The sequence below is a fragment of the Globicephala melas genome, chromosome 7 (genome assembly GCF_963455315.2).
Source record: "Globicephala melas chromosome 7, mGloMel1.2, whole genome shotgun sequence".
Taxonomy (NCBI): domain Eukaryota; kingdom Metazoa; phylum Chordata; class Mammalia; order Artiodactyla; family Delphinidae; genus Globicephala; species Globicephala melas.
This window is the reverse complement of record NC_083320.1, coordinates 29514574-29526059: the sequence shown is the minus strand read 5'-3', so window position 1 is coordinate 29526059 and position 11486 is coordinate 29514574. Positions and strand designations below refer to the sequence as shown.

General features: G+C 44.9%; 1 protein-coding gene across 3 annotated transcripts in view; it reads left to right on the top strand.

Annotated features, from left to right (window-relative positions):
- Positions 1–2581: 2581 nt before the first annotated feature.
- ADAM23 (ADAM metallopeptidase domain 23) overlaps positions 2582–11486 on the top strand; it is a 165767-nt gene continuing 156862 nt past the window's right edge. Inside the window, exons 1-2 of one of the 3 annotated variants that reach the window (XM_060301958.1) lie at positions 2582–3169; positions 4292–4509. In XM_060301958.1, the coding sequence (XP_060157941.1) occupies positions 2956–3169; positions 4292–4509 (432 nt within the window). In that variant the 5' untranslated portion in view covers positions 2582–2955. The remainder of the gene's footprint in view (positions 3170–4291; positions 4510–11486) is intronic. The other 2 variants (XM_060301957.1, XM_030853824.2) reach the window with 2 other exon arrangements.

Sequence of the window (11486 nt, the reverse complement as noted above, 5' to 3'; positions counted from 1 at the left end):
GTTTTCACCTACGACTCCAGCAGTTTTTTGCATCAACTAAGTTCACCAGGCCACTCCAATGGTCCCTGATGCTCTTGGGATCCAGCACACATGTCTAACCAGAGCTATTACAGCACCCAAACTTCTGGAACTTTCCTCCCTTCATTCCACTCCAGCTTGCTGAATCCCTCCCTCCTACCTGTGAGTGCCCCTCTACCCAATACACATTTATCAAATGCTGACTCCATCCTGGGTACTATGCTAGGCTCTACAGATCAGGGACGAATGAGACGCAGCTTAAGTCTCAGTGTTTTTTGACAGGGGAAAGATGATATGCACAGACATGAATATAGAGCAAAGCAGTAGATGATGATGGACAAACTTTCTAAATATTATAAGCACAGAGGGGACTATTTAGAACTAGACTCTCTAACAATAAACATTCCAAGCTACCTAATGAGACTATTACTAAATCAAACAAGTTAACTGCTTAAAGAATATTTGATTCTGTTCTTAACCTCCCCTTAAATATACGGTTTAAGGGCCAAACTTCTAATACATTCTTTTCTGAGTGATTTACTCCTTCTCTGACTCACTGTCTCATTTACTAATACATTATCCAGGCTCTGGTCGAGTCTGTAAACATTAAAGTTCTGTAAATAAATGCAGTTTTTGGATTACAGTGCAAAAGAGAACATCTTTTTTTTTTTTTTTTTTTTTGCAAATACTTCTGCTCCTTACTAGAAATGGAATTCAGTCCTTATTCTGTTTCCCAAGTGCATGGGATTGTGGCTGCTGACTGGTTGGTATGCAGGTGGACTGGGTAACTCATGGCTTTATTTATTGGAAGAGGCTTTGAGAGGTTGTTACTCAATTGTAAGAGACGCCTTTTAAAGGACTTTGCATCTGGGCATCTTCTGCCTTTCATTTCCTTTTCCCTTCTCATTCCTTGTCCACCTCCTTTGCCCCCAAGCCCTTTTCCAGGATTATATCATTATATCAAACATAAATTGGGAAAACCTAGCCAGGACATGCTTGTCTTGAGGGAGACACCCCCCAGAGCACTGAACTGCAAGTAGGAACTATGGGGAGGTGGGCATGTTCACCAGTTTGCCCCATGTGCCTCCTGCTACTGGTACCTCCGCTGGTCTATTCATTCATGACATATTTTGAGAGACTTCTCTGTGCCACAAACACCACGCTAGCTGCTAGGGACACAAACTGGGCCAAAGGGAAGACTGTGGCTGCCCACATTTGGGGGAGGTGGCATCAATGACAAGTTCACATTAATAAATGTGTGATAACAAATTGATATCCTAGCTCTGATACAAAGAGGAAGAGCTAATATTAGTGTTAGTTCTCTAACAATTCTGAGATCTCTGGTCTCTGTGTGTGTGTGTCTGTCTCGTCTCTCTCTCTGCCCCCTCCCTCTGTTAACTGGGGGTGGAGAAGACAGCTAACAACACCGAGTCCTGTCATTGCTGTGGTGCATTATACCCACATTCTTTCTCTTTATTGTGAGATTCTTGATCCCCCAAAGTAGATGGTATTATCTCCATTTTAAATACACGTAACGGAGAAAGACAACATTGCTACTACTCAGACTGTCATTGGGACGGCGAACAAATGAATGCTTGCATTATGGGAGTTTGGGGGCACAAATATGCCACAGGCCCTAATTTGAAACCATCGTATTTAGTTTCTGCTGATCCACCCAATGCAGGGATTTTATTTTTTTTTTTACAGCAGTGAGAGAAAAATCTTTCTTTCTCTGCACAAGTCAGGACCAGATCTCAAAATCTGCAACGTGCCCTCTCCGATGCACGCCCACCCACCGGCTTGACAAATGCTGGATTTCCCATGATAGCTGCCACACACTCGGTTTCTCATCTCCCTATTTCTTCCCCGCCAGAATTTCTAAATCCTTCCGGAACACGTCCAGTCATCCTTTCTGAACTTTTGAGCTCCATCTGCTTTCCGCAAAGGCCCTGGGCACAAGCCCGGGCGACAGAGGCCCCGGGCGACAGAATCAGGGCGGAGGGCCCAGCTCGGGGGATCCCTGCGCCTTGAGCTCTGCAAGGCCGCAGGGCGTCATCTGGCCAGCGAGCCCGCCACGCGCCAAAGTGCTTCCCAGCCCTCGTTCCCCGCGCTGCCAGCGAACTGAATGAGGAGCAGTGCTATTTTTACCTCCCCGGCTGCAATCCTTTATATATCAATATATTTGCAGGAAGGAAATATAAAGGATTAACAGGGAAATGCTTGGCCTAAGTTTTACCCGAGAAGGTGGCGGTGGGAACAGGAGGGGGTATGTAAGGTCTGGGGTGGTGGAAAAAGCAGGCCGATTTCTCTGGCTGGCTGTTTCCTCCAGATCATTCTGTCCTGGAAATCCCCACACTCTTCTTTCTTCCCCTCTAGCTAATCCCTGGCTGCCAGCTTCCTCTCTCCCCGCCCCCAACTCTTGAGGTGCCACCGTCACCTCTGATGCTGCATCACTCTGCTCCCTTTTTTTCCCTCTCTCCTTTCTCTTCCACAATAAAGCATGCGCAGTGCGTCCCGTGCCAGGCAACAGCATCAGCATCAGGACGCGAAGCCGCGCTCGGGCGCGCTCTCGAGGGCAGGGCGCACGCCCGCGCCGCTCGCTCTCGCTCGCCGCCTCAGCATCCTCAGCCCCAGCGGCAGCCCCCGCAGTCACTGGAGCTGCCGCGCCCGCCGCAGGGAGGGAGGAGCATCTGGGGAGGCTCCAAGTTGGCGGAGCGACTGGGACCCCCGGACTCTTCAGCAGCCACCCCGGGAGGGGCTGAGAGGCGAGCACGGCAGGGGGCGCCGCCCAGCCCCTAGCCCCGAGCTCCGACCACCCTGTCCGCGGCCGCACCATGCGCGCCGAGCCGGCGTGACCGGCTCCGCCCGCAACCTTACCCGCAGCCTAGCCCGGCGCTCTCGCTGGCCACACCGAGCGGCGTCCGGGAGCTATGAGCCATGAAGCCACCCGGCAACAGCTCCGGGCGGCCGCCCGTGGAGGGCTGCAGCCTCCCCCGAGCCTCCAGCTGCTCCCGCGGCGGCCCCGCCGGCCCGGCGCCCATCCGCGCCCCGGCCCGCGCGCCGCCCTGCCGCCTGCTCCTCGCACTTCTCCTGCTGCCTCCACTCGCCGCCTCATCCCGGCCCCGCGCCTGGCGGGCTGCTGCACCCAGCGGTGGGTATGGCCCAGGTGCCCTTTGCATTGCCTTGCCCACGGGGCCCTGCAGAGGAGAGCGAAGGGCACGCGGGTCCGTGCGCTCCGGACACGTCCAGGGCTCGGCCTTTCCGAGCCTCTCTCTGCCTGCCCACCTCTCTCATTCCCAAACCGGCGTTCATTCCAGTTCACTTTTTGAAGTCCATTTTTCTGTTGCATTCACTAAATTACTGCCGGTTCCACTGGAAGGTATTCAGTGGATGCGGGGTCCCTAACTGATCTCTGTGCAACTTAGGGAAACCGGTGGATGGGAAATGCAGCGAGGGAGCAAGTTTTTTCTTGGGTGGTGGAGCCTGAACGTGAGTGCGGGAGGATGTGATGAGAATAGTGGTAACGTGTTTCCTCAAATTGCCTAGTGGGTTTATTCACTGCTGTTGGAATTAAGGCGGGGGAGGGAAACTTCGGGGATATAAACCTTTGGCTTGTAATTTCTCAAAATGCTTGTCATTATAATGAAAAATGAAGATAATATGATGTTCAATACATTGATGATTGGACATCAGTGACCGCAGATAGCTGGTCATCGGCAGGAAAATAAAAAGAAATTGGAAAGCTGCCAGCATCTGCATCTCTCTATGGCAAAAGATTTTTGCTCGTCTCAAAGTTAAAAGAAAAGGGAATTGTCCATTTTGTTAAGTGAATCGGTTAACATTCCGTGTTCATGAGTTCCGCACTCAAGTTATCTGTGGAGCGTTCTTAGCTCTCAGGTGGGATACTCTTAGTCCTAGTCCCATTGAGCTTCTGTAGACTCCCAAGGTGGGGGAGGTGAGGGGCAGAAACCCTGAGCATGTTCGTTTAATGACCCTTCCTTCAAGTCCGTTCCCCCTCAGCCCCACCACCAGACTTAGAAGTATAGATTTAAGACTATAAACAGTACATTGTTGTATAAGCCTTATTGGCTGATAACCTATCCAGGCCATTTCATTGTTGCAATAACTTTCTTTCCTGTGTCTCTACGCCTTACCTGCTTAAAAGTAGAAAACTTTGTTTTTGCAATTAATGGAAAAATGCATTTTAGTGCTTATGTATTTATAGGGTATGTGTGTGTTTGTGTATGTTTGTGTCCCCCCCCTCCCCCCCCAGCTCCGCATTGGAATGAAACTGCAGAAAACAATTTGGGAGTCCTGGCAGATGAAGACAACACATTGCAACAGAATAGCAGCAGTAATAGCAGTTACGGCAATGCAATGCAGAAGGAAATCACACTGCCTTCAAGACTCGTATATTACATCAACCAAGACTTGGAAAGCCCTTACCACGTTCTTGACACGAAGGCAAGACACCAGCAAAAACATAACAAGGTAGGCAGGGTCTGGGTATGCAAAAGTGGCTGCCATGAAGAGTTAGTTGTCCTTTGATTTGATTTTCTGCCAGAATCTGATTTCACAAATGTTACTGCAGTATTTTATTAGGAAACCAATTAATATTACGATAGGGGAGAAACTGGAGGGAATTAACCTGGGATCTACTGGGATAGGGCTGCTGTCTGTCTTTCCTCTCTGACACTAAACTGGAATTGGAATTTTCTTATCGCCTTATAAGTTTAACAGCTGAAATGTTGTCCATTTTTCTTGTAGGTGCATTGAACACTGAACAGTAGTTAAGCGAATACGTTGATGGTCCTGACTTTTATCTGTGAGGCTTTATGTAAGGGTGCAGTATTCTACCTCCCATGACGAAAACTGCTTTCAATCTGCACCCAGAAAATTGCTATAAAAAGCTGTTGGGCTGCCGATTCCCCATCAGTCTTTCACTTAGAAATTGAGTGGTGAAGTTTGAACAACCTCTTTCTTTCTTTAGTTGGTCAGTAGGAAAAAAATACTTTTTTGTTGTTATATTTTCAGTAGGTAAGCAATATGACATTTTAAAAGATTATGGTGAATGTAAACAAACAATTTATATAATATAGAGACCAGTTTTGGTCAGCACAGCCCTTCAAGAGTTTATCTGCATTCACTGTGAGCAGTAACTTTACTTGCAGATTGGTTCAGAAAGTGTCACTGAGTTTTAAAAAGGCATTCAGTGGAAGATGAAGGTGCTTAATATCCAAAGAGTTCAAGGGATCTTTTTTTTCCTGCTTACTAGTCATTATTTGAGTTAATAAAATTTTGGACCCCAAGCAGATGTCCACAATGGGTTATCAGTGCCTCTTTTCTTTATTAGGAGCAGAAAATAGAGTCCGTTTGTTAAATATTTTACTTTGGACTTGTAGGATAGGAAGAAAACTTTCCTCTACCCTTTTAGGTTCTTCTGGCTGGTCCAAGGATTAAATTGACACGAGCCGGATTAACAGGAGAAAATCAAATTTAATCTCGTATGTATGCATGTGAGGGCCAGAGGCCCCACATACCTGAGAGGTTCAGAGACAGAAAGGTAAAATGAGGTGTATATGCCATCCTGAGCTAAGGAATGGCATAGGGGCCTCGGGCTTCCACGGACAGGAGGGTCATTCATAGGACAATAAAAAGAGCAGATGTTTGGTAATTAGATGTTTGCCCTGCCATATAGATGGGGCCACTTAGATAAAATTTATCTCTCGTAATAACTCTTTTCTGGGAAAAATCCTCAATTTAAGTTCTGCTGGGTAGTTAAGGGAGGGGCAGTAGTTTCTCTTGAACCTGCAGGGTCTTGATTGTGCCTTTAGTTCAAAATAATCCTCATGCAAAAGTGGCACATTTGGGGGGAAGCTCGTTCTGAGCCCTTACAGATTATACCTGTTGAGTTGAGAAGAACAGTCATTGTCTAAACATCTAGAATTTAAGGAAAGTATCTATGGTTTGCATCATTGTTTTTATTAGTTTTCTAAAATATGGGTAAGTGGTAACAGTATTTATTCCTATTTTACAAATGGGGAGTTAGAAATTTAAGGCCTTCAGGTGCCTTTCCCAGGATTGTAAAACAGCTGATGTAAAATTCAAGAGGCCTGAATATTTAATATTTACAAGTCAGGCTTCTGAGAAAATGCTTCCTTCATATCGGATGTTATTGGAGAATTTAACTTTGCTTCACGGTGCTGTGAAGAGGCTGCTACCCGCCTTGGCTGAGATGAAGGGATCTCCTTGCTCATGGCCCTTTTCTGATCTGCTCCTATGTAACTTGACGGCTTGACTCCTGGATCCTGTCTACCCGTTTGTCTTGTTGATAGGAGGAGTGGGTAGTGTCTTTAAGGAAGAAGAATCCAAGTTCCTCTTGATAAAGGCATTGAGGCCCATTTTATGGTTTTTCTACTAATTAATAAGATCCTCTATGGTTAAGTGACAAGTTCTCAAATTCCAGTGCCTTTGCATAAGATGCTGGAGGAAGAAAAAACATGGCCTGAAAGCCTATTTTAAAGAATGCTCAAGCCCTCTCGAGTTTGGACTTGAAGGGAACTTTAGTGAAACTTCTCTAATAACTGAGCTGTCGGTGGCTATGGCTAACTCCTGTCTTCTAGTCTAACCTTATTTGATTGCTTTGTTTGGTGGGACTTGGTTTGACTACAGTATATCTGAATTTTTATGATAGTAAGATTGTTAAAACTTTACCCACCACTCATGTAGAGGAATAGATTTCTTAGTAGGGAGCACACACTTGCTGTTGGAATGATTTTACCTCTCCACTTCCACCCTCCATAGTGGTTAGGTTTCTTTTATCTTCAAAAAAAATGTTTATGTAGAAATTATATTTGAAAGCATTTTTCTTCTTTTCTTATTAGTTTGACTCAACAAGTATTTGTTGCACATTTCTCATGTGCAAAGTAGTATGGTGAAGATTCAGAGATAAGAGATAAGGGGTACAAGGATGAACAAGACAAGGTCTGTCCTCCAGGAGACACAAAAATGAGATAAGCAAGATTCTAAAAAGCGCTCTTATACAGGGATAAACAGTGTTCTTCCTGTATGGGTTCCCTGAAACTTCCCTCTGTGTTTCTATGATTTCCCTTGCACTTCTGTTTTGAAGCATCTCTTGAACTAGTTGACAGAAAGTGTTGCATGTGCTTTCTGCTGTATCTTTGGATGACTTGCCTCATCATAGTGATGGGAGATACTTGTCACTTCAGCTACTTTCCAAATGTTTCAGTAAGAGAAAAAGTATGGAAGTTCGTTATTTTTGCCTTTATAAAAGAAGTTTTGATTTTAATATCTGTGTATTAGGTACCTTTCTTTCTCCCCTGATTTCATTGCGCCCAAGCACATTTTAATGAATGCCTTAGAAATGCTGAATCACTGTGCCATTCTCCTGGAATCCTAGATTGGTGGGTAGAGGTGGAGAGGGAAATTCCCAGATATAGGTTATAGGGCAGAACTCCATATTTATTTCGTAAGTATTTAAAGTTGAGCAGGGCTTACTACTTTACAGTTGTGAGAGTTAAGATGTTTATTAACTCTTTCAAAATTGGTAAGTTTAAAAGCAGACTGTGCAAAGCAGGCTGTCATACTAGTGTTTCTGAAAATCTTAAAGTTTTCTTTGTCAAAGATTGTTTAGGAATCTTTTTATCTCCAGATAGGGTTATATATAACTTATTGTCCAAACTGTGACATTTTTTGAGAGTGAAAGTAGGTACGCTTAATAATTATTCCAGGATAATTGGCATAAGCCTAGATGGTCCAGAGCAGACTGGGAACATGGTTATCTCAGATCTAAACAGATCTTAAGATTTTTGGCACTTAACCCAATTCAGGTTTCTTTATAGACAGCTTTGTTTTCTGATGATTTATTGTAATTTTTTTCTTACTAACTAGGAGGTTAATTTACCACCATGTAGAAGTAATAGGGTCTGAAATGGAAACATTTTGTTTTGCTTTGTTATCAACACTTATCTTCTTCACCTGTAGAACTTTTACAAGCATAAATGGAATTTTATGATTACTAAACATAAGCATTTTATCAACCATTAATTCAATATTTGGATAAAATATACATTTAAAAAGAGGCAGAAACAATTTAGATTAATTAATTCATTCGTAGGTAATCCTATGAGATCTATTCCTGAGAATGTTAATGAACCTGTGGAGGAAGAAAAATAATGTTTCTTCTACCCTTCCAGGTTCTGGACTGAGACACACCCTGTAATAAAAGACAGGTTAACAGGAGAAAATTAGAAGTTTAATGACACGTATGCCTCCTGTGTACATGGGAGAGACACAGGAAAACTGAGTAACTTTGAGATGGCCCAGCCATGAGCTTAAATAACTGTCCAGCTAAAGACAAGATGATGGGAGGCTATCAGGAAAAGCACAGTAAATGAGGGTAAGGTTGTTACACAGATTTAAATCGTTGCCTTTTATGCTGATAATGTGTTTCTGGAGATTTCGAGTATCCTCCTCTTTCTGGTACAGAGAGGGAAACACCCTTACAAATGGAGATTTCTTATAAATATAAATTTCTCTTACAGAAGAGTAACTTCTGCTTGGTTTACAGAGCTGCTCCTGTGTCCACTGTTTCTTAAAAATAAGCAGCCGAAAATAATGTTTATGCCAAAGAGGCATATTTTGGGAGAGTATATTCTGCTCCCCTTCAAAACTTTTCCTGAAACTTGCCTTGAGTCAAAAACTACTTGCCTTGAATCCTACTTACTTAGATTCTCTTCTCTTGCAGTTGGGAAGGGATGGGAGAGGTACATTAGGTACAGCACAGGGTCTGGGGAAAGACGAAAGTCATCTCCTTGGACTTGAGATATGGCTCAGTCTTTTGTTACCTTCCCTACTGTGCTGGGGAGTCGGACCTGCTGTATTGAATTAAGAACATACAGATTATGGCCTGCTGAATGAGGGGGCACAAACCACCCACACGGGTCAGCAAGCATCTCCCTCAGCATCCAAGCTTCCACTTTTGGGACGTGAAAACCACTGGGTCGTTTTGACTGAAGACACAGTTTCAATACACCCACACAAAAGAAGTACAGTCACGAGATTTATTATTCACAGATCCCAGAAAAGGTTGGGGGACAATGAACGAGGAGGGGGGGGGAAGGACAGTCCTTTGTCCCAGGTCACCAGGAAGCAGAAGATAGAGAGGGTAGCAAGCATCTATCACTTATAAGGTGGTTGGGTCAGAGGTCGCTAACTTTTCACAGGCTTAATTCTAAGTGATTATTTTAAAAGGCATCTGGGGAAAGCAAAGGGGGACTTATGGTAGGAATCCCAAAGTGCAGTCCTTATCTAAATGTCCAGACTCTAGGTGTGAGCAGGGTTTCCAGTCTGTAAAATGCCTAGGCAGCAACTCAGAAAAACAAAAGTTGTTTTTTTCATCACACCTATTCCCACCGTCCCAGGCTGAAGAGAGAGAAGAGAGACATTTAAGTAAATTTAGATCACGGTGATTATCATTACTTCCTACTCTGCTTCAGGACAAAGCTGGTTCCACGTTACTTGGCCATCCAGAAGCCAGCTGCTCCACTGCTCTCGGTGTGGATCAGCAGAAAGAAATACTGGGTCCTTAGAACTGGTCGTGTGGCAACTATTAGTTTATTTGGTAATATGAACTTTGGTATTGGCCTCAGCGGCCTTCCCAAGTTTTCTAGGTCTTCCTAAGCAGTCATTACAGAATTGTAGTACGTAGAATTCAGGCTTGTAACGGTTTTCCTTGTAATGCCGGGCATATTGTAGGCTGTCAGTAAATATCTGTTGAATGAATTGATGGTTGAACACTCCTATCTATGTTAGAAAGAGTGCAGTGCTTTCTGTGAAATTTCATGTTGTAATCAAATTGACATTCAAAAGCGCCTTAAGTTACTGTTAAGCATTTTTGGCACTGTGACAGAGCGGCAGGAGAGAGAAGTTTGATCTCAAGTTATTCGCACTGCATAAATCACACTTACACGACCTAAAATCATGAGAATACCTGTATTAACGATTCTTAGATTATCCCTCTCAGTGTCACCTACCATTAACATGGGTAATCACAAGCTGACCATGTGGGAGATTTTGTCATTGCTACTGGTTAATTCTCAATGGTGGAGCCCAAGGTGTCCACTCATATAGTTTCCAGTCAATCAGATTTACATCTGTGAGGTGTTCAATTATGTTTGGCAAATACCTGTTTTGAAGCAGGCACTGTGTTAGACCCTGGGAAGAGCGAGGAAGAGTAACACTCAGTCCCTACCTTTGCTCGTGACTTGCTGGGCATCAGAAGGCAGCTGGCGGTGTGTGTGTGGTTCCTGTCAGTGCGTTGCTAGTTGTAGGAACAAAGGGCTGTGGGGACTCAGGAAAGTCAAAGAAAACCTCAGAGAGGAAGAAACAATGGAGCTGGCCCTAAAGAGCAATTAGGAGACAAGTTTTCGGGAGGTGGAAAGAGGGTGGAGGGTGGAGGAGGTAGAGAGGGGCCCACAGTCAGCAGGCAAAGGCTCTGCCCTGCTGGAGACAGTGTGAGTGTGAGAAGGGGAAACCCAAGTGTGGGAAATTTAAAAGAATTGGACATCATTGTTACATTCATGGTCAATTTTTAAAAAGTTCACTTGATTCCTCTAGAAATCCAATACGTGTTTGTCAGATGTAGCAGTTGAGAGTTATAGTTAGTGTCTTCACAAAGGACAAACAGCTAGTAAGGGGCAGACAGAGTCAGGATTCGAACCCAGGTCTTATCCTTTGCAAAAGTCCAGGCTGGAGAGAGACCAGGGTGTGTTGGGTACGGCAGGCAGCAAAGGGGAAAGGCTGTGAAGGGGAAGGCTGTGGAGAGATCAAGGGTTTGGATTTATCTTGTATCAAATGGCTCACCGCCTGATGCGTCCGGAGGTGAGCAAATGGTTGGTTGAGCATGGATTGAGTGCCAATCCTGTGGCTCCTAAGGGAGCTTACCTTCTAGTGGGAGGAGACAGGCCATAACCGCAATAGCGACAGCAGCACAGAGATTTCAGGTATTGACGAGCGCTTGAAGAAGATAAGGTAGCGTACGTGGTGGAGAATGGTGGGTGGGGGGGGTTGCTCTTGAAGAATTGGAAGATTGGGCCTACGGTCTTGGGTGAGAGTAACCTCCCTACTGTGGTTCCTCTTTAGATGGGGTGGGCGCGTGCTGTTTCAGTGGCCCCCACCTGCACTCCTTGTTGCCGAACGCCACCCGTCCTCGTTTCTGTTACTCGCCCAGCTCCTGTAGGCATTTCAGTTTGGACCCTAGTCTTTGATTCTTCTCTCTCACGAAGTCTGGACTATTTTTGATCATTTCACCCAGCTGGATTGATCTGATGGCCGCCATGCTTTCCAGCAGTACGTCGTGCTGTCCAAGGTCTTGCTTTCGCATGCATGTGTCCCTACATAACATTTTCTGCTCTTTCTACTCCTGGGTTGGCTCCTTCCTGCTGACT